The sequence below is a fragment of the Tetranychus urticae genome, chromosome 2, assembly GCF_039701765.1.
Source record: "Tetranychus urticae isolate SD_2017Ah chromosome 2, NJAU_TeUrti_SD_1.0, whole genome shotgun sequence".
NCBI lineage: Eukaryota > Metazoa > Arthropoda > Arachnida > Trombidiformes > Tetranychidae > Tetranychus > Tetranychus urticae.
In genome coordinates, this window is record NC_142959.1 from 25,823,874 (window position 1) to 25,846,881 (window position 23,008).

At 32.0% G+C, this 23,008-nt stretch overlaps 5 protein-coding genes and 1 long non-coding RNA gene across 7 annotated transcripts; 5 read left to right on the forward strand and 1 right to left on the reverse strand.

Moving 5' to 3' along the window:
- The first annotated feature begins 202 nt into the window (after positions 1 to 202).
- Positions 203 to 1,191, forward strand: LOC107360495 (uncharacterized). Its single transcript, XM_015927166.3, has 2 exons — positions 203 to 640; positions 824 to 1,191. The coding sequence occupies exons 1-2, from the start codon at positions 391 to 393 to the stop codon at positions 919 to 921; spliced, it is 348 nt and encodes a 115-aa protein (XP_015782652.2). The 5' UTR covers positions 203 to 390; the 3' UTR covers positions 922 to 1,191.
- Positions 1,166 to 18,197, reverse strand: LOC107360490 (A disintegrin and metalloproteinase with thrombospondin motifs 15). 2 transcript variants are annotated; one of them, XM_089268026.1, is made up of 11 exons: positions 17,106 to 18,197; positions 16,377 to 16,775; positions 16,204 to 16,297; positions 4,998 to 5,191; positions 4,716 to 4,799; positions 4,213 to 4,466; positions 3,940 to 4,092; positions 3,192 to 3,845; positions 2,899 to 3,077; positions 1,909 to 2,801; positions 1,166 to 1,748 (listed from the first exon to the last, which is right to left on the reverse strand). In XM_089268026.1, exons 1-11 carry the CDS (start codon positions 17,634 to 17,636, stop codon positions 1,584 to 1,586), a joined length of 3,600 nt encoding a protein of 1,199 aa, XP_089124152.1. In that variant the 5' UTR covers positions 17,637 to 18,197; the 3' UTR covers positions 1,166 to 1,583. The 2 variants fall into 2 exon arrangements, with proteins under 2 accessions (XP_089124152.1, XP_015782648.2); XM_015927162.3 differs by lacking the exons at positions 16,204 to 16,297; positions 16,377 to 16,775; positions 17,106 to 18,197 and adding exons at positions 9,561 to 9,654; positions 9,730 to 10,074; positions 10,144 to 11,224.
- A 162-nt stretch (positions 18,198 to 18,359) lies between these two features.
- On the forward strand, positions 18,360 to 19,255 carry LOC149094212 (uncharacterized). Its single transcript, XR_016198984.1, has 2 exons — positions 18,360 to 18,744; positions 18,848 to 19,255. It is a non-coding gene; the product is annotated as an uncharacterized LOC149094212 (long non-coding RNA).
- A 108-nt stretch (positions 19,256 to 19,363) lies between these two features.
- Positions 19,364 to 20,651, forward strand: LOC107360493 (ribosome production factor 2 homolog). The gene is made up of 4 exons (XM_015927163.3): positions 19,364 to 19,457; positions 19,527 to 19,659; positions 19,719 to 19,762; positions 19,819 to 20,651. Exons 1-4 carry the CDS (start codon positions 19,444 to 19,446, stop codon positions 20,498 to 20,500), a joined length of 873 nt encoding a protein of 290 aa, XP_015782649.2. The 5' UTR covers positions 19,364 to 19,443; the 3' UTR covers positions 20,501 to 20,651.
- A 381-nt stretch (positions 20,652 to 21,032) lies between these two features.
- snRNP-U1-C (small ribonucleoprotein particle U1 subunit C) lies at positions 21,033 to 21,725 on the forward strand. The gene is made up of 2 exons (XM_015927165.3): positions 21,033 to 21,246; positions 21,426 to 21,725. Exons 1-2 carry the CDS (start codon positions 21,087 to 21,089, stop codon positions 21,620 to 21,622), a joined length of 357 nt encoding a protein of 118 aa, XP_015782651.1. The 5' UTR covers positions 21,033 to 21,086; the 3' UTR covers positions 21,623 to 21,725.
- A 161-nt stretch (positions 21,726 to 21,886) lies between these two features.
- On the forward strand, positions 21,887 to 22,844 carry LOC107360676 (putative NADH dehydrogenase [ubiquinone] 1 alpha subcomplex subunit 12). The gene is made up of 3 exons (XM_015927385.3): positions 21,887 to 22,090; positions 22,179 to 22,460; positions 22,534 to 22,844. Exons 1-3 carry the CDS (start codon positions 21,984 to 21,986, stop codon positions 22,598 to 22,600), a joined length of 456 nt encoding a protein of 151 aa, XP_015782871.1. The 5' UTR covers positions 21,887 to 21,983; the 3' UTR covers positions 22,601 to 22,844.
- Positions 22,845 to 23,008: the final 164 nt, after the last annotated feature.

The following is a 23,008-nucleotide window of genomic DNA, read 5'->3' on the forward strand; positions in this document are numbered from 1 at the left end:
TACGCCTGAATGATGAATTGATTAAACAAAAGGTTTACTCTAGATCAAACTACCTTTCTATACCAGAATCTATCTGAGACGATTCTGATCATTTCTCCGCCCAAAATCTTATAGATTTAAAGTACAATTAGCTGTAAATATCTAACACCTGGACAATGAACATTGACTTGAATTTAAATCTCTAGGAATCACAATTTTGCACTTGCGACTGTAACTAGTGGAGCTTAGGTTGTAGACTTACAATGAGATATTGAACAAAATAAGAGATAAAATTGAAACAATTAACAGAATTGCGTTGAATTTGATCGAGATAGTTTATCTTAACCGCTATTTAAGATCGCTGCTTGAATCCTTTGATTTATATTTTTGTTTCATTGTTAACCAGTCAAAATGAATTCAACCTTCTTTCCATCTTCCCCGTGTAAATCAGTGGCTCAACTAATTGTAATTGTGAAAGTAATCCTTCTTCTCATGTTTTCAATTAACCTTGTTGATGGCCGTAATTATTTAACACCTAACCAAAATGCTAATTACAATCAAATGGTTCGACATAAACGATCATTTGATATTTTACCACAAACTTTGTTTGATCCGTTAACCATTGAAGAGATACTCGCGTCTAAGGCCATTAAAAGAGCTGGTAAGTGATTAAATTTTCAACTTGAATGCTTTATCAATTGTTTCATTATTGAATGAGGCAAAATTAGAGAATTGTTTAAATTGCGCTAATTAAGTGCTTCAATAAAGATTTAGACTCTTCTCCATGATTTGTAATTTGATTTACTAAGTTTGATCATCTTTTGTCCTTTAAATCTTTCCTTAGCAATGGGAGTTGATTTACCTGACTATATCCTTCATTACCGAAGCAATTTACCTAATTATGGTGATCTTCGGGAAAAGATGCAGAAAGGAGGAAAATAAAGATTACAATTCAATTTGGAGCATCATTTTGGTTTTTCATGTTCAGATTTATCATAGATTTTCATTTGTTTTTCGCATTTCTTCATGTTAGATGTTAATAAAAAGCCGGAGAAAGGCTGAATTGGTATAAATTAATTCCCAAATTACATTATTCAATCACATTAATATCTATGAGCATCAATGTTTCATTGTTAATCCAATTATTGAACATCTTTATGGATTAAATAGATAATGTAAAAGTAAATTTGACAATAAAGTAAATTTATTGGATCCGAATCGAATCATATTTATTACAATAACAATCTTGATTAGAGGAAATTTATTGCAATTTTATCCTCACAAATTGTATCAAATTCAATTGTTTAAATTGTAAAAGTTATTTCTATTATTTATTGACATCTCAGATTGTGAATATCAATTGAATATAAATAAATGACATTTTCTGGTTTTGAGAAATATATTAATAAATGCTTGTAGATGAAAAGCTTTTTACAACTAAATGTTGGCAAACAATTTAAACTTGAGATCGATGGTTAATAATTGCATGAATCTAATTTGTTTTGAAATTAAAAGAATGTCAATTTGACAAATTTGGAGATAAAAAAAAGTGCATTTGTCAGTCTCAGAGACACTCAAGTGTTCATCAACAATTGTTTCTTTAATCATAATGTACCATACATTGGTTGACATGATCTGAGGAAACATTTTCTCCTGCGTTGAGGTCGATAATTGGCATCACAAAATCGTCTGTTGATCCGTTTTCCACTTTTACCGTCAGTACAAGGTACTGAGCGTCGTTGTTTACCAAGTCCACAATCTGCTGAACACTAGAAAATAAAAAACAGAAAAATTATTAGAGATTGAAAAAATTTTAATTGCATTGATTGGGAATATTTATTCAATGGATATTTTCAAAACATGATCAAGTTACAAGTGATCTTTGATTGATTGGCGATGTCTGACTGGAAATTAAGAGTAAAATCTTACTTGTCCCCATGGTTCTGTTCTCCATCTTGGACCTCCGTTACAATCGCCAAGAAAACATCTTTGCCAATGGTGAGGCCTTTTTTTCGGGTCACATTTGTTTTTAAGTGATTGATACTTTTTACCTAAGTTACGTCGATGCTTTTTATCATACAAAAAATGATTTGCATCTTTGTTTTTCTTTAAACAAATGACTGAACGCTTTTGAATACCAAAGCCACAAGGTCGGGAACACAATCCCCAATCAGAAGTACGCCAAGCATATTTTGTGCAATTGGTGCAAGGTTTAACCATATTTGACAATCGTGTAACATTTGGTTTAGCTGACGAGTATCGATATCTTATCTCGGGAAGTGAATAATCACCTCCAGATAATACTTCAATAAATAATGGTTCATTGATTGGCTTGGAAGCATTAATTCGTTCCATTGTTTGATTTGATCCTGAATATTCGATAACAGTTCCCGCGTAAGGAATCACCCTCCTTTCAAGTGAGACAACCTTACCTCCATTGATTAGGTAGCTTCCATCAGCGGCTTTAAGTGCTAAATAATGATGATCCCTCAATGATGAATTGTGTTGAACAACCTCAATATTGGCAGCACCTTTTGGTATAATCACTAGAGAATTATAGCCATGATGAACTTGGACATGGTTAAGCGAACCGACAACTTCTTGACATGTCGAGTTATCTCCACCACAGACACCGCAAAAGTCAAGTTTTTTGTCACTTTTAAGAATATGGTCACAGCCTGCAGGCATACATTTTCCGTTAACACAAATATCATTCGTTTCAAGACTGCAAGGTGTTCCGTCGATTACCTTTCGTTTTAACATAGAAAAGATTCCCGTTTGTTTGGCTGTACAGAATAATTTACAACGATCTTTTTCAGCAACTAGAAAATGAAATAAAATGAAACAAGCATTTTAGAGATTGTACTAATAAATGCTAAAACAATGTGACTTTAGTTTTGTATCTAATAGGTGCACTACCATTATATTTAGGAACCCATTCAACGTCCCTGCCAAGTTCTTTGATTCCAAGAGTAAGATTATTGAATTCAGCACATTGACTAGCTCGAAAATCTCCACTACCTTCTGGGCAAAGGTGATTATTGCACGAACGGTATGTTATTCTCTCACCGATACAATATTTACCTCCATAACTAGGTCTAAAGTAAATAAACAAAAAAACATGATTAAAGATTGAATATATCAATAAATAAAAATATGCAATAAAAAATAAAGGTAATAAAATTATAAATTTTGATTCCAGCAAATTTTACCTTGGATTGTCACATTCTCGTGTTGCTCGTTGTACTCCTCCTCCACAAGATCTTGAGCATTCTGAAAAGCTACTCCATGGTCCCCAACCACCATCCTTAGGAGTTCTTTCTGTTGCATTAATCCAGACACATGATCCTTGATAACACTGTTGTAAAACATGTCTACCACAAGGTGTAAAATCAGCCCATGGCATGTGTTGAGTACGGCACCCGTGACCAGGTATGTCACACCATAAAACGCGACAAGATTCTTCATAAGGACAAGCAGAAGCGTCTGGACCAAAAACCAGTTCACATTGTGCATGACGACCGTAAATGGTAGGCATCTGTGTACGTGACCAAGATTGTGATGATGATAAGAATGGTAATGAGGAAGATGGTCGTGCTGAAAATAATGAAGATGAAGATAATGCAGACGAGGACAAGGATGATTTTGAAGATGACGATGATGGTGATGTTGAAGATAGCGACAACGAGGACGAAGACAAGGACGGTGACGATGACGAAGATGATAAATATGATGATGTAATAGATGCATTGGAAGGAGAAACTATTGAGATTCGTTCATCAGATATTCCATTCACAGAGTGTACGAAATGGCGATCTAACAGGTTAACTGGAGGTTTGTTAAGTAAACACGAGCCATAACCTGCACTGAAAGAATGCCAATCAAGAAAAAAAGGTTAACCAAGGTGAACAAAAGATTTATGCATTTTAAATTGAAAAATTCAAACGGTACTAAACTTACTCAAAAAATTCAGTAAGAAAATGTCGGGAACAGTTTGACCAGCTCCAGGGATGACTACGATTGTCGAGTAAACGAGCCATAACTTTCCGCTCGGGTTGTCGGTTCCTGGAAAATTCTAAACATTTGCTGTCATCATCGTGAGGTAATCCAAGACTATACAGGAAAAATATTAGAAAAAGAGATAAAAAGCAGGAAACATGATAAATATTGAACACTTAGCTGTGAAAAAAATCAAGTTATTGATTTGAACTGAAAAAAACTCAGACAGCTTACATATGACCAATTTCATGAGCGATGGTAAAGGCAGCTGACATTCCATTATCTTCAATGATGGCACAGCTAAGATTTGTATTACATACAGTACTTGACCTAGCTAGACCCAAGGCATCACAACTATTGTGACCCTGACAAAGGTTATGACGAGTTAAGAGAATAGAGCAATCATAGCTTGGACCAGTGTTTCGAAGTCTTTGCCATCGGCAAAACTGTTGTAAAGTTGATGTAAGCGAATGATCCGTTAATGTGAACTGTAAAAGAAAATCACAAAGAAAAGGATTATCAGGTAGCCTTGAATTTTGATGGACGTTAAATAAAGGTAAAAAAAAGTCAGAAATCAGATTCAATTAGTCTTTTTGTCATGTTTGTAAATGATGAAGATTGAAAGCACCGTTAGCAACTAAATTTGACATACAGACTAGGAAAAGGATTAATCGGCTGATTTCTTTGAACAAGCTTCAAGATTAATGTTAATCAACAGTTAATTAACTTTTGTTTACCTCTCTTCGGTGGATCATTTTAACATCAACAACTGAGATACGCAAATGATTGCCAATACTAGCATCACTGTAAACCTTGGAAACCTTGAAGGCAAAGTGAGAGACAAGAAAAAAGATTCATAATGAAAATGGAGGGAAAATTGTTGAGAATGAAAAAAGCAAGGCTAATACAATTGAATTAATTGGTCGCATTTTATTGCTTTACTCAATTGTTTTTCTAGAGTCTGAAGGGTTATTTATATCATATTTGCCTTCTTTGCTTGACAATCTTAACCAACTTACGGTAGCCATAAGTGTGAGTATGTAATGATGAAGATTTTCTCCATGATATTCTTGCATTGAATGATCAGCAGCCACCATAACTTCAAGATACCTCTCATGAGAATAGGATCTTTTTGAGCGTCCCCATTTGAGGTTTGAATAACGATATTCTGATGAAGATGAAGATTGAAATATATCTACACCAATGGGTTGACCTAGTAATGTGAAAATGTAATTATAGTGATTTAAAGGTAAATTGTTGAATTGATTACGCCTTGAAATGTTGATTAAGCTCGTGATTTGTTGATTGTTTAATGAATGGCTTTACAAACTAGATTAACTTTCAAGGCAAAACAATGAACAATTTTTCATCAACTAGTCAAGAGTTTCATAAATCAAACGTAATCTAATTGTTTGACCATTGGTTAGTGATGAAAGGCAGCAAACTTGTAACCATCAATCATTTTACAGTTTAATACAATTTCCTAACTAATCATTAATGGATCATTTCATTATTTATTGAGATTAAAATTGAATACATTTCATCTTATCAATTGTTTATGATTGACTTTGTGATTTTTTTTGGTGAATGTTTAATCAATGGAAAAGTGTTTTTCATCTCTTCTGTTAACAAACAGCTAATTGTAATGGAATCACGAATTCAATTAACTTTATATCAATCAATCTATCAGAATCTTTTGAAATCAAACAAATTTTGTGAAACCGTTTCAAGAAGAAAAAAAAAGTTGAATCTGTCTTGATTAAGATTGATGCAAGATTATCAAAATATTATCAGATTATTATTAGATTACAGTTAGATTGCTGTGAGATAATTGTGTGATAATTTCTTTAAAAATGTTACTGATTATCTTGAATTACTTCAAGTGAACATTTCAAGGAATGAAAAAAAAAGTTACGTTTTTAAACTTCTTTTTTGGCTCAACATCACCAGTTTGGGAAACTGTTTAATGATGCAAATATTTTGGCATGAAATGATAAAAAGAGATTTTTATCACATTCATGTCTCATGGTATTTTTCCTGGTATTCACAGAGAAATTCATTGTTAACCAAAATGACAATGAACTTCATGTAAACTTGACTTGCATTATAAAATTAAGCAAAGAGGTTGATAAAATTATTTCAATTGTTGAGACAAAATTGCAAACCCATTTTACCTTGAATAATTTACAATCAAACAAAGCAAAATCACCTTTTCGTTCAAATGACATTTTTTGTATTTATAATTTTAACCTGAAAATAAACACAATATTGATCATAAACCAATCAATTTGTGTGTTGTCAAATTTTAACCCAATTTTTTACCAAATAAAAAATGGAATCAATCAAAATTATAAAAAAAAAGTCAATCAAGACTTGAGTCAATTTTAGGGTTCATTGTTGTCTGTGTTGTAAGTGTTGACAGTAGATTGTAAATATTATAACAATTTAACTCTGTAAGTTTACGTGAAATGAGATCAGGATAACAATCAATGTTGATTGCTGATGTTTATTTTAATTCTCATCTGCTTATTGTCGATTGTAACTAAAGTGCAATGGCTTACAGCCCATAGATAATTGGCTGAAGAAGCTCCATCATCATCATCTTTATCTTCATCATCAACCTCATCATAATCACCCAAACAAATGTAAACACAAATTGAGTAGTTAAAAGCAGAGCAGAAAAGGCTTTTTCAAAAATACAAACTTTGAACCTTTTTTTCTCAATCTTTTTTACTTTCCTCTTCCAAGCAATTCAGTTTAATCAACATCTAATTAAATCATTATTTGGTCTCAACTTTTCACCAATTCATTGGGTTACTTTAAATAAACTGAAATAAAAATTAACAAACTGAAACAGTTGAAATACATTGTAATACAATGTATATAGAAGATATAAATCAGGCAAAAAATTTCAATCTCAACAAGTCAATACCAAATGGTCTGGTTTCAAATTTTGACCAAAATTTGGTAAATTGAAAAAAACAGTAATTTGCTAATTTAAATTCAAGTTTAACAATTAACTGGCTTTCTCTTGTTTCTCTCATTTAGATTGCTAATTCATCTGATTGTTGACTCTTTCAACACTTTTTTTCTTATTCATTTCCATATTATCTTTTAATGTTCATATTCACTTAGATTTATCTGTTTCTTGTTCCTCTTTGCATGCTAAAATTATTTACTGTTCAGTAGACAGATTATCATGCGATTCAAGTTGAGCTCAACTGGTAAATTAGGTAGACAGTCAAGGCTAAACAGATTTTAATTTTATCAAAAGATAAATAACCTGAATGCACTTATTCAGTCTAATCATCATGATCAACTGAACACTTTTTCAAACATAATTTAGATGCAAGAAGAAGAGTTTCAGAAAATAAGCTTTCAACTAAGTTTAACCAGAAAGTTAATCAATGGATAATAACGATAATTAATCATAATTAAACATTTCAATGCAATACACATTTGATTGGGCAAAAAGTAAAAATAATTATAAATCAAAGAAAAAAAGAAACATTTTTACCCTTTCAACCCAAAATGTAAATTTTCAATGGATTTTAATTTTTTTACAAAAAAAAGTGAAATTACCAATTAAAGGGTGTTAAGGTTAGTAAATTGATAGCAAATAAAAAATTGATAAAAATGAAAATGGCAAAGATGTTTGATGAAGACGAAGACGATGAGACAATTTCATTTTATCATCTTTATCTCCTTATCGACATTTGGGTAAGTGATTGCTTGAACCTTACTAACCTTAACACCCTTTAATTTCAATCTGTTTTTGGTAAGTTGATTAGTTAATTTTTTACCAACAAATTGTCAATTACAATGAAATAGTAAGAAAACTTATTTACTCTGATTACAATGGTAACTGATCAATAAGATTATGGTATTTTCTTGGGTTAATCTAATTTAGGTGTTGAAAAATTAGTGTCTTTTTACTCTGGTAGCCATTAGTTTTACCCATTTGTTAAATTCCTGTTTTAATGGTTAAGGTTTCCAAGGAAGAGCCTAATCCAACCTAAAAAGGACTAATTCTTTGGTGAAAAGTTGGTCTAATCCAAGCTCAACAGCTCAAATGGTGTAAAATGAGGAGCAAGATGAAATTACAGTTGAAACAAGATGAAAAATGTTGCTTTAGTCAACATTTTTCCGTCTTCTAACATCAACAAAACAAACATATAAATGATGATTCCTCTTGGGTTGAACCAGTTTTTAAATAGGAGACAATGGTTTCCAATAAGCAACAAATGTTACTTTTAACACCTGTGCTAATAGGACCAACTCCAAAAAGTAATAAGTTCCTAAAAAGGAGAATATGTTTTCTAATTAGAAGCAAATGTTTTCCACTAATTTCCAATCATTTCTTCGTTTGCTGTATCAGGATGCAAAGAACTGTATTGATATTCAAATTATAAATTTGGACGATTTTTGTCCATTTAATTGAGAATCCAATTCTTGATTAATTTTTTGACCGCCTAATCAGCTATACGATGCATTTTCACTGAAAATACTCAAAGAAAAATAACATCTGCTTCTTTTTAGGAACTATCACTTTTTGGAGTTGGTCCTATTAGCACAGAGGTGTTGTAAGTAACATTTCTTGCTTATTGGAAACCATTGTCTCCCAAGAACTGGTTCAACCAAAGTGGCATGATTGTATATCAATAGATAAACATAATTTACTGAACTTACAATATTCAAAACCTCAAATAATACCTTCACAAGGATTTAGGTTTTTAGCCTGGTTCAACATTTCAATCTTCATCTTATTCATCATCTTCACCAACATTACCATTAAATTTATCATCATCGTTCTTTATCCTTGCTTGGCTGTTGAAAATTTTTAAACTCGTTATGAAAGTCAGCTTAATAACATCCTTAACCATTGTTATAATTGAATAAAGATCCTAATGTAAATTGTGATGATAATAGAGCTAACCAGTCAATGATATAATCAATTGTTTGACTTATGCTTGTTACCTCAACTTGCTTTCACTTTAATTTAAGCTTATAAAGGTTTAAATTTTTTGCTTGTTTAGGCAACAATTTTTCACGTTTTTTTGGATATTTACTGGACTAAAGGTATGGGCTAAGATATCATCTTTGAGGTTCAAGATCAGGATTATTGAATTTGTTGTGTATAATCAACCAGTGATTTCAACTTTCGCTGTTTGTTAACATAGAAGTGTAAAACGCTGATTAGGAAACATGAAATTTCATTACCAAGATTTTTGAGAAATACGAAGAGGAAAAAATAGCTTCAAGAAGTTCAATATTATAACGATGAGTATCATGAGATGTGGACTTAGAACACTCTCTGAATTGTATTGACCTCCTTCTGTGAGACACAGTCAGAGGCTTAATTAGCAATAGTAGTTTGCTAGTCAGTATAAAGATTCAATGGTGCACTCTTTAGTAATACATGATAGGTTTGGATGGGTTTTTTGGTTTACTTGATTCCCTTTTTAATTGTTTTTCATAATTTATCCAGATTGATGAAAGACTAACACCAGTCTGTACATTTTGGGTTGTTTTGTATGATGAGAGGCGATTACTTGTTGCTTTGATGACAAGAAAAAACTCACCTAAACACGAAGGACAGCAATCTCCACTTGTTGTTATTGGATTGAGACAGTTTGGAACTGGGCAAACAATTGTGTCACATTTTATCTGACCTTTCTGTAGAGGAAAAAACTGTTAGTATTTCAGTAACTCAAGGGGACAATCAAGAGAAAAAAAGATAAAATTAAATACCTGACATGAGCACATTTTACATGTATCTTTGGATGATTTCCATACTGATCCATCATCAAACATTTTATTGTTATACAAACATTTACGATGTTTTGAACTTGGATAGGTAGTTCCATTAGAGTTTCCAATATTCGATTCTTGATTTGATTGAAAAGTGTCAGTGTACTCATCAATAATAATTTGATTATCTTTAACTGTTGGAGGTAAAGTGCTGGTACTTGGAGTAATCCTGGTTATAGTGGATGTTGGTGTTGAAATGTTTGATGCATTGTTTGAACAGATTTTATTTGATTTTAGAAATTTTTTCATAATTTTTGGGACCGTCAACCATGATTCGCATATTGACTATTTAGAACAGAAATATGAATCATTGAATAATAGTCTGTCGTGACCAAATTATAAAAATTGTCTTACCTCAACGTCTATGTTCATAAGTGGCGCGAGATCATCTTCAAACTCGTCTGATTCGGTGTCTGGACAAATTTTACAACATCTACCAGGTAATAAAACGGGCTCAGAACAATTGGGTTTAGGACAATGTGAAACAATATTCCGACATCGAACTCTGGATACAGTTCGACTCTTTTTCTGCAAGGTAACACATTGACACAAGACACAAGGTAAAAGTCCAAAAGGTGATCCTAAATTGGGTTTCCATTTATCATCTGGTTCATATGTTTTGCCTCCAAATTGACAGTGATTAGTTGCAGATGGTTTAGATGATGGTGATAAAAATAATGGAAATGATGATGTTTTAAGCCTCAATAGGGTTGAAGAGACATTTGATGGTGAATTTGATCTAAGAGATGATGATGTCGGTAAAGATGATTTTTTAACACTCAATTGTCTTAGGTTATCATAATTTGAAGACTCAATTTGACCCAAAATATTTGAGAGTACAAATGATAATAGGAAAATATAGCGTACCCAGTCTTTGAAGTTCATTGATTATTACGATGATGAAAAATACACACTTTACACACACTTACAAAAAATACACACTTCCTTTACTCTTCGAGTTGATGTTAATAGTCACATAGCAACATTAAATTATTGATACAGGAACAGTCTGGTCAGATGATGGGTAAGAGAAAAAGAAAGAGATAGAGACAGAAAGATAAACAAATTGATAAGAAGCAATTTATGCAAAAAAAGAACAAAAATCAATAGATTTGGTTACAGATGAGGCTGTTTACAATCAAGATAATCATGAGATTTAAGATTAAAATGTATTCCATTACCATGATAAACTAATTAAATCATTGTCAGTGAAAAACAAAGTGAAAAATTGGGCAAATTTTACAAAAAAATTGATAAAAAAACTAAGAAAAAAAGGTTAACGCTGTTTAACTGTATTATCAAAATGAATGAGATAGAAAGTTCAAGAGGAAAGCTGCAGAGAGAGAGAGAGAGAGAGAGAGAGATGAAAAGAGAGAGAAATGTTGAGATCAACTTTTCTAATTGAAATCTAATTTTAGTTTTCAACTGTTCAATTAATTACCAGGCGCCATCTATTGTGACTCAATTGATTGGTTAATCAGTGAAAAATTAACACAATTATTGGGTCAAGTAGTCGATTGAATCTATTTAGATGAGCGCATCTCTGTATTTCATTGAATTTTAAACTCATTTTTCTGGCTGAGCTTGAAATAACTGACAAGAGACGATAAATCAAGACTTTGGTCAGTTGCCATCATTTCGGTCAAGATCCTTTTTGTTTGATGAACAAAACAGTGGAAACAATTTAGCTGTTGCATTACGCATTTGATGGATTTATTAGATTTCAAGTTGGACTATTGATACAATTTGGATGGAGTTTTACAATTTTTGATTTCCATGAAAAAGGAAACATTCGATGAATCTTAAATGGAATTTGGAAATAATACAAATTGGAAAGAGAAAAAAGAAAATGTAACTTGATATTTAGATATCAAAACAGATGACAATATTTGAGTAATTTTATAGAATTTAAATTAATGGCGAAGTAGATGGAAATAAAAATTGATCGAATAATCAAATATTAATTTTACAATAAGATTTACAAATGACAAGGTATTGTTTTTTTCGCTTGCGACAATTTTACCAGAATGAATGAGATATAATAATAAATTATTATCAATTAGACTTGAAGTTCATTGTTTCAACGGTATATTAACATTTGTTTGTGTACTTTCTGAGTAATCAATTTTAGCTTTCGCATTATATCACAATCAACAGGAATATTGCCTGTCGATTAACGACACAAGAAAGATGATTTAATCTCCAAATTTAAATTAAAGTATCAATTCAATTGCAATTTTCTCATATGTAATAGAGAATTGTAATCGTTATCTTGTATTCTTGTTCAGTTTTCGGTTCGAGCTGAAAAACTGTTCCCCTGCTACCTGTGTTAATCTATGATCCTTTTCAGGCCAAATTAATTAACAAAAGAGGGCAATTTAAATGTGCGAGATAAGATGGCGTGAATGAAGAAAAAAATTATCATTAATGCCTTGTAACTTGTAAATTGCGTTGAATCGATAGTTTGTTTTTTGACTGTTTCTCATTATCTCCGATTCATTTGGTACTTTAAATTAATTGCGCTTATATCACTTTAGTTTTGGTTTGACCCGTTGAAAAGCGTTCTTATCCATTATTTAGAACCAACATGAATCAGTCATCACTACAAACTGGGCAACAGCGATCCTCGGGGATGATTGGTTTACTGCATGTCACTGATGGGCATTTAATCCGACCACATTTGATTGTTTTGTTCTAATTATCAGAATTTATAATTAAACGGCGTTTTTTCCAAGTCAAAATGCGTGTTGTAATCATGATCCCGCAAAGTTGTTAAAACGTAAGTATATACGTTGTTGATCAGGTTGCAAAGTGATTGGGTTAAGCATGAAAAAAATATGAAGAAATAAATGAGAAATAACAGAAAAGAGTTAGCTTCAGCGAAAATAAGAGCTATTTATAGTTATGGAAGTTAAGCAGAGATGATAGGAAGATTGATATGGAACAAGATGGTTAAAGATAAAATAAGAATTGATGGAAAGGATGGAAATAAAGTTCATCAACCGCTTACTTTACAGTGACACTTGACACAACGCATCTCTCCAAAAGGTGCAACATAAGGATGCCATTCATCTCCATTTGGATAAACCCTTTCATTGAAGATGCAACCTAACGGTAATGGAAAAAAATTGATTAGAAAGAGTTGAAATAAATTAATATGTAAATGAATAAGAGGTTGAAACATCAAACAGAAAATATCATCTTCCACTTGCTGAAAAGTATTATCTTTCGTAAATAGATCTGTTTGGATTTTTCTTACCTCCAGCCAAAACAAGTTCATTTGCACTTTTTACTCGAGGTCCTAAGGATTGATCACTAAGTTCATCCCCAGCATCGATTGATTTTACTTGAATTATATCTGTAAATTTTGAAGCGGACAGGAATAAACAGTGATTAGATTGATAGGGATGAAAATGTTCAACAGTGTGAAGCCAATTTATAAATAATGATTGAAACAAATAAGGAAAAACAAACTTACTGGGACATTTTTTACAGCAATCTGAAGCATTTTCACGGTAAGCTTCTTCAGGTGAACAGGTAAGGGCTGGACAAGTGATACTTTGTTTACATGTTATGGTGAGAGTTTCAGGCTGAAATGAAAAAGGACAAAACAGAAGTTGTATAAACCAGTCAGGAAGAAAATGTCAAAATGATAAGAGATTTCAAATGAAGTTGTCAGAAAAGATCATGCGTTCAAATTCAACTTTAAACCTGTTAATTGAATTCGCCACAATCAAGATATAGCGCCACTCAATTATTTGACCAAATTGAAGCAAATAAACAAAAAACTGACAAGCATTGTTAAAAGCTTTCCAAACTCATTCAAGTGATTAAATAACACTTGTCAAGTTAAGATGTCAATGCTTTACAAAATTCAACCACACTCATGCATCAACTTTACGATAAATGTGAAACAGAGATCATTGAATTTTATTACTCATCAGCAATTACCAATTCATTGATTTTATGTTTGAATCTGAATATGAGGTTATGTTGCATATGCAATAAAAATATTTTGTTCTTGTTAACTAGTAATATTATTGAGTCTATCCATGAACTTGAATTTTACTAAGGTGATTTTGATTTACGACAAATATCGAGTGACGAAAAGCTCTAACTGCTAAATATTTACACCAATATTAAACCAGCTTTACGGTTGATTGCCAAATTTTTAAACCTGAATCATAAGATAGATGAACAAACAGATTGATTAATAGAGTGAAAGTAAAGGATTGAATAAAGATAATAATTCAATTTGGTAAATTAAATGATGAATGAGCTTTCTGCAAGCTGCACTTTATGTGGTTAGCTGATATTATTAACATATAGTCAAGTTAGTTCATTACTTGTGAGATTATCAGCATCGATAATAGGTTTGATTTGGTGTCAAAAGCTTTGTTGAAATTGATTTTATACCTTGAATAAGCTTCATTGAACTTCAATGTGTGTTCACAGGACAAACAATTGAGTGACTTGTGGTAAAACTCAAAGATTGATAAAACGTTTTTTGATTGTGGTGAGTACACAATGATCAAGTCAACTATAATTGATTTTGAGTGAAAAATTGTTTACCAGACAAGTACAAACACTGCATCTATCAAAACCAAATGGTGGTATATATGGATGCCATTGACTGCCGGCTAAGTGAAACTTTTGATCACCATCAAAGAAGCATCCTTGAGCCTGGTTATCCAATGTACCATTAACAGTGAAATCTCGTTCTGTCAAAAAAATACAGTTAAAAAAGTCAAATGAAAATTGTGATTGAATGAAATAATTGCTTTAAATTGTGGTATATAAATAACTAGTGAAGAGACTTATTACATAGCAAAAAAACAATTGTTTACAAATGCTCATTGAATAGCAAATCAAACAAATCAAAAATTTAAGGGAAAGAGCTTGTTTTAAATTTCAATTTCAATTTCAACTGCTGGATTGATAATGTTGGAATCATTTGTATACACAATTGTTCTTAATTTGTTAACGTGTAAATAATGTATTCATACGTCAACAATTAGATTGGAGAGATGATTCTCTGTATTTTTTTGTGTGTTTGCTTGTTTATCTCATTTCATCTTGAGCTTTTCAAGCTTCAAATTTACTTTACTCTGCCAACTTGTTCTCGACATCATTTTTTCCTCTTCATTTTCGACATCTTAACCTCCATAACTTTGGCACCAAAAATTATTTCTAATCATTGCTTATTCACTTTCTCTCTCCATCTCAACCCTCACCACTCACTATCTCACCCTCACGCCATTTTATTTCAGTTCAAGTTCATGGGCAATTATTACAACCCTTTTTTACCAAAATAAATTGATAAAAATTTAAAGTGTAACTCACAGAAAAACCAAAATTACTATCAACAGAAAAGTGGAAAAAACTGCATTAACAGAGAATCAAGTTGTGAATAAAACCTATGTATACAATAGTATTTGAATCGCAATGTAAAATTGAACTAGTTGACAATCTATTGTAACTTTAAATTGCTCCAAAGAAGTAAACTTGATGATAGAGTTGAAGGTAAAATAAAATAAAATTCACCCTCTCGTAGATTTTGTGATGATATACGGTCAAAAAAGGTTAACTAAAGGGCATTTCAAAGTATATCTTTACAAGGAAACTTGCCAATTGCGCTCATTTTTGTATATGCTTTTCAAAATTGTAGCTTTTGGTAAGCAATAACTTAGTATTTCAATGGATGTTTTTCAAAGATGAAAGTAATCTGGCCAATAATAAATTATGAGTAATTGATTATTTTGAATGTAAGCAAAACAGATAGTAAATGTGGTTTACAATCATAATTTTGATAGGTTTTTTCATCTCTAAAAGAATCGAAAATCATCAGAAATGTCTGACAAAGAAAGGTGCCTAAGTGGTAAGATTTTTGTAGTTTTGTACTGGTCTAAATTGTAGAAAATGAAAAATAATTAGACACATATTCTGGCTTTTGACTTTGTAATGCGCCGCTTACAAACGTATAATAGAGCGTATGGCAAAACTGCAAAGTAATCATACATGAGAGTGTAAAACGCTGATTAGGAAACATGAAATTTCATTACCAAGATTTTTGAGAAATACGAAGAGGAAAAAATAGCTTCAAGAAGTTCAATATTATAACGATGAGTATCATGAGATGTGGACTTAGAACACTCTCTGAATTGTATTGACCTCCTTCTGTGAGACACAGTCAGAGGCTTAATTAGCAATAGTAGTTTGCTAGTCAGTATAAAGATTCAATGGTGCACTCTTTAGTAATACATGATAGGTTTGGATGAGTTTTTTTGGTTTACTTGATTTCCACTTTAATTGTTTTTCATAATTTATCAAGATTGATAAAAGACTAACACCAGTCTAAACATTTTGGGTTGCTTTGAATTATTGAAGTCGATTGCTTGTTGCTTTGAAACTCACCTAAACACGAAGGACAGCAATCTCCACTTGTTGTTATTGGATTGAGACAGTTTGGAACTGGACAAACAATTGTGTCACATTTTATTTGACCTTTCTGTAGTAAGAGAGAAAAAATATGAGCATTTCAGTAAATCAAGGTGATAATCAAGAGAAAAAGGGATAAAATTAAATACCTGACATGAGCACATTTTACATGTATCTTTGGATGATTTCCATACTGATCCATCATCAAACATTTTATTGTTATACAAACATTTACGATGTTTTGAACTTGGATAAGCCGCTCCATAAAAATTTTCACTAACGAATATACCCGATTCTTGATTGGATTGGAGACTGTTAGTTTGCTCATCGGCTACAAATTGATCGGTTTTAAGTGTTGGGGGCAAAGAGATGGTACTTGGAGTTATCCTGACTGTAGTAGGTGTTGATTCAGTAGATGATGGAGTTTGCATGGGTGTAGATGTTGGTGATACCGGGGCTGCAGCTGATGTTCCGTTTGCACAAATTCGATTTTTCTTCATAAATTTTCTGTAGATTTTTGGGACAGTCCGCCATGATTCGCACAAGGACTATTTGAAACGGCAAGAGAGGAAAATAAATTAGTAAATGTTATTTGATATTTAAACGGTTTATGCTCATTGTCAATTATAATAAATTGGATGGATAATTTTATTGCTCGTCTGTAAATATGAAAGAATCAATATTATGTCAAACCAAGCTTAATATTGAACTCAATATATGATATGCAATAAACTGATTAATAAATGTTACAATTACAGTAGAGTCAATTAAATTAATAAACTAGCAATAAATAGAAAACATTTGTTGGCATAATACTATTATTGTCTAATTATCTATCCTAATCAATCTTTTTCACGATCAAATAAATATCTTCTTACCTCAACGTCTATGTTCATAAGTGGCGCGAGATCATCTTCAAACTCGTCTGATTCGGTGTCTGGACAAATTTTACAACATCTACCAGGTAATAAAACGGGCTCAGAACAATTGGGTTTAGGACAATGTGAAACAATATTCCGACAGCGAACTCTGGATACAGTTCGACTCTTTTTCTGCAAGGTAACACATTGACACAAGACACAAGGTAAAAGTCCAAAAGGTGATCCTAAATTGGGTTTCCATTTATCATCTGGTTCATATGTTTTGCCTCCAAATTGACAGTGATTAGTTGCAGATGGTTTAGATGATGGTGATAAAAATAATGGAAATGATGATGTTTTAAGCCTCAATAGGGTTGAAGAGACATTTGATGGTGAATTTGATCTAAGAGATGATGATGTCGGTAAAGATGATTTTTTAACACTCAATTGTCTTAGGTTATCATAATTTGAAGACTCAATTTGACCCAAAATATTTGAGAGTACAAATGATAATAGGAAAATATGACGTACCCAGTCTATGAAGTTCATTGATTATTACGATTACGAAAAATACACAAGATGATATAAATATATCAATGAAAAGACAGGATTGTAAGTTAGATTAAATTAACAAAAAAAAGTGTTTACTGTTCATCTATGATCAACAAAGCAAGTTAAGTTTCTCTAATGAAAAACAAGATTCAGCATGGAAAGACAGAGAAAATTTGAAGCATGTCAGAAGAGAGAATGGAGGGAGAGAGATATAGAGAGAGTAGGAGAGAGTAAAGAAAGATCGAAGTCGTTTTTTGGCGCTTACAACAGACAGAGGAAAAAAAGAAGACAGTAAAAATAAGACTTTTCTAGTGCTTACTGAAATAGTGATTTTTGTTGAGACAAAAAGTAGAGACAAAAAAGTTGGATAACAAAACAGCAGAAATGAGTTGAAAGAAATACTTAAATAATTGATAAAAATGCGTGAGAAAGTTTTTGAGACAAAATATTTGATATCTTTGATAGTCTGTTAAAAGTATAACCTAAAAGGGTTTAAGGATAAGGTAATTAGTTGTTTGGTTAAAACGTTACTAATAGTGTTAAATGAATGGAACAACGATCAATTTTATATCAACGGCTATTTTTCACATTTTTATCATCAAGCTTGAATAACTGTCAGTCTCAGTTTTCTTCTTATCTGATTATCAATGTGGCCATCTTTTTGTCTTTTGTTTTCAAAGTCACTGATTGGTGAATAAAATGAACCTTTGTCTACTTTACAAAGAGTAGGATAAGTTACTTTGCTTTATTTATCCTTTAATTTTATCTCTTTTGATTTTCATTCGTTGGTTAATCCATTTGTTTCTGCTTCTTTTGGATATTAGAAAGTGAATTTTTACTTTACTCTTTGGCTCCTAATTTAATCTACACCATTCCACATCGAACGAAAATGATGGAAAATAAAAATATGGAAAAATTGAACAGCAGTCCAAGATAGAGAAAATTACGTTCTATCTAGCGATGATGTTCACAGTTGTTCACTTTGTGTGTGATGTTGATTAAAAGTGATTATCCAGTTGAAAATTGTGTCTTATGGTCTAATGATGAAGTACAACTGGTTACCTGTTACCTTTGTCGTTGCTGTTCAATCAATCGCCTTACACAGGTGCATATCTTGAGGCTATACTCGTTGTTTCTCTTCCTCATCTTTTCAACAAATTTTTTCTCTCTCTGTCTTTAACCTTTTCTCCTGCTGTCTCCGACTTTAGAAACTCACCTTTTTACCGGTTACACATTCATTTGGACTTTTCTTTCACTCGTTTTTTTTGGCTGAAAAGTTTAAACATTGACCCACCTTTGAGCTATCACCTCTACTTGTTTACACCTTTCAACAATTGTCAATTATTTTCTTTCAAAGGAAATTACAACCTTGCTCTATTATAACTTGACACCAATTAAGTTGCAGCAGCTGTTGGTTTTAATTGATATTTTTCAATCACTCATCGGCAGCTTAAATTAATAAATTGATTAAAATCTGTATTCATCAATAGATGCATTGTTCACTTTTTGTATTTCGAACCTTTGATGGATTTTATCTAGAAATACTTTAAAATGGTGTAATTATAGTTTTAAGATAATTAAAAAAGCTTTTAATTAAATTTTTTATAAAATTCAAACTTGAATGAAATGTCAATTCATTGAAAAAACTCATATCGATATATCGATAACTAGTCACATGGTTTAAAGCTTGTTCCCCATAACCACGTTTGTTTATTGAATGCTTATTGTAAACATTCAGATCTTCTGTTTTAATTGTTTGATTGTTTTATTTTAACTTATTAATTATAGTTGAATCAAACTAAATATGGATAAAGTAATGTAAGTAGTGATTTATATTTCATTTCAGGTGACTCTATGTTTAATTATTGGTATTCCTTTTTTCTGTAGTAAACCCAAAACTGCTCGGGGTAAAAGGAAGTTACTCCAAAGGGAACCCAAAGTTATTGAAGGTCCAAAGAATTGTGTGTTTCTAAGATCATCCACAATTAACCAGTTCACCACTGATGTTATGAAAGACATTGTAAGTATTTTTAACAATCATCAGCTTTTCCATGGTCTAATTTTTCATTTTCTTTTTAGTGTACGCTTAAAAAACCTTTCACTGTTTTCCGCAATAAACATGGGTAAGTAACCAAGTATACCTGAGATTTCAGCTTACTAATTGACTTCTTTATTGTAGAAATAAATTCATTCTCCCCTTTGAAGATGTCTCTCCAGTGGAATTCTTGTGTAAAAAATATGAGTGTCCACTTTTTGTTGTTGGATCACATTCAAAGAAACGAGCTAATAACATTGTAATGGGCAGAACATTTGATAACCAAGTATTGGACATGTTTGAGCTTGGTATTGAAAACTATAAACCAATGGCTGAGTTCAAAATTCCAAAAATTGCTATTGGTAGCAAACCTCTACTTATTTTTGGAGGAGAACAGTTTGATGAGCAAGAAGAATTTAAAAGATTCCGAAATTTTTTAATCGATTTTTTCGTCGGCTGTAAATTAGACGGGTTAAGGTTATCGGGAGTTGAGCATGTTATTCAAGTGGTGGCACATGAAAGCAAAATTCTTTTCAGATGTTACAAAGTTCGTCTTTCACCAACAGGAACAAAATATTCAAAGTTAGAATTGGAAGAAATGGGACCAAGAATTGACTTTAGTTTACGGCGATCTAAACTGGCTTCAGATGATTTATTGAAAAAATCTCTCAAAAAACCTGCAGAGGTCAGAATCAAGAAGGTCAAAAACATCAAGAAATCTAAACTTGGAACAACATTTGGAAGAATCCATATGACTCGACAAGATTACTCAGGATTACAAACTAGAAAGATGAAGGGTTTAAAAAAGACAGCTGCAACCTCTTAAGTGATATAAAATTGCTTAATATGACTTCCCATGTTCGATTTCGGGTTTTTGAACCCGCTTGTATTGTAAAGGGTGTTCAATGTAATTACTTCCAAACTGGCGGAGCTTAAATTTTGATAATCACAATCAAAAACATGATAAGTCCGATCAAAATAACAAAGGTAAAGGATGAAAGGTAAAATGTTACTCTATTTATCTTTCTTGCATGAAGTAATTACATTGAACACCCTTTAAGTTATTTTGTTTAAAATAAAATTAATCTTCTAAGCTGAAGTAAAACTTATGGAATGGGTATTATTAAACCACTGTCATGAGCAGTTATGCGAATTAAACTCGAGGTTTCTATCTAAGCTGAATATTATTACATTAAGTGTTAATCTTATTACATGTATTTCTTATTGTAATGGCCAATGTTTTATTTTAATGGTCTAAACCATTCGATTCATAATCAAAATATAGAGGCCTCGTCACCGCTAGATGGCGTATAAATAATGCTTCTGGATCATATGCAGGTTTGTTTTGATTCAGTTGCCGGACGTGTGAATTGTCATATACTTCACAAATTTTACTTCAGATTGTCTACATCATGCCTAAATATTATTGTGATTATTGTGACACCTATCTAACTCACGATTCTCCTTCGGTTCGCAAAACTCATTGTAGTGGTCGTAAGCACAAAGAGAATGTTAAATTTTATTATCAAAAATGGATGGAAGAACGAGCCCAAAGTTTAATTGATGCTACAAGTAAGTCTATTCTTGTTCTTGTTCCTGTTCTTGATTTTTTGTTCTCTCAATTAGATTACCAATAGCTGCATATAGATTTGGATGCTGCGAATCAAGCATTGATCGCTTAAACTTTATTGAATCGATCTTTTATCGAAAAAGAATCCTAATCTTATCTTATCTTTTCTTTTAATTTCCAGCGGCTGCGTTTACGGCCCAAAAGATTGCTACCAAGCCATCGGCTCCAGTAATACCTACTACTCCAACATCGACAGTTACTCCAAATGCTGCGGCCGCATTCAATCCTCTGGTTCCACCGCCATCATTGATGGTTCCTCCACCAATGGGCATTCCTCCTCCTATGCTACCACCAACATTGAGACCTCCAATGCGTTAAGCAAAATAATGTTTATCACTAAATACTTTCATCCATCTCCTGTCATTTTGATAGAGAGACAAAATTTTGTATTATTACATTAATAAATTACCGATGTAATGAATTCATGTACACTTTTCCCTCGAGTTTTTTGTATTTTTGTTATGCTGCCATCTAGAGTAACTAGAAGGGGAAATTACGAATTTTACAATTGAAACGTGATTTTTTTCTCTATTTAGACAGCGTCATCTCACGGAGAAATATTAACTTAAGGTTTTTTGTTGATGACATTGTCAATATAGCTTTACTGGTTGAGGTTAATTGATCAATTATTTTATTGTAATTACTAGTCGGCTGTTTTCATTCAATTTTTTGCCTCAAAATGCAGACAAGTAGGCTTGCTAAATGGTTTGGTGTTGATAAGATGATCAGTGCTCGAGAACTCATTAAAACAAATGGACTTTTTGGTACGCTATGGAATTGGCATAGGTAAGTAAAACGATAAATTGAGTCTGAGTTATTACTTTCATTATGACTTATCAACAATGATTGCGAAAATTTTTCAATTCTATTTCAGACATGCAACAGTTAAATGGGGTAAATGTGTTGGAACGGATAAATATGGAAACAAATATTATGAAAACAGATATTATTTTTATTTAGCTGATCGATGGGTTATATACAATGAAAAATGTAATCTTGATTACGATGCATCAATGATTCCTCCTGAATGGCATAACTGGATGGTCCATAATACTGATAAAACACCGATAGAAGAACCTAGAGTTGAATACAAATGGCTACAAGATCATAAACAGAATTTGACTGGTTCAGACCAGGCTTACACTCCTTACTCCACGTAAGTGTGCGGAGATATTTAGAAATCCTTTTTGCTATTCTCAGTATTGTCTGTTTTTATTTTTTTATTATAGAACCAAAACCAAGATCGGTTCTTGGAATCCTCCAGGAGGAAGAGTAGTAATTGGTCCAAACAAATGAAGCCCATTATGTTGATTGTGAAGGTGGTTGAGATGTCAACAAGGGTAAAAAGGAACAAAATAGTGATTCCTTGTCTCTCATCCTCCTCCACATTATCATCACCATTGTCACCATCAACGACACCAACAACAGCTAAAGTAACGCAAAACAGGCAACAATGAGTGTTGTTACAAAAATGTCAATGATTACAAAGTAAAGAACAAAATTTAGTAAAAGAATCCAATCTTTTAGCTTTCACAAGAAATATTATCATCATTATTATAATTATTGACACGATGAGGAATAACATTGTCGCCACGGGTAAACTACATTCGGCCGATTCGTCTGTCTACATAGGAACCATTTTTTTTGGCTCCATTTTTGGGCTCTTTATGTGTTATTATTGCCTCCAATTTTGGTTCCTTATTT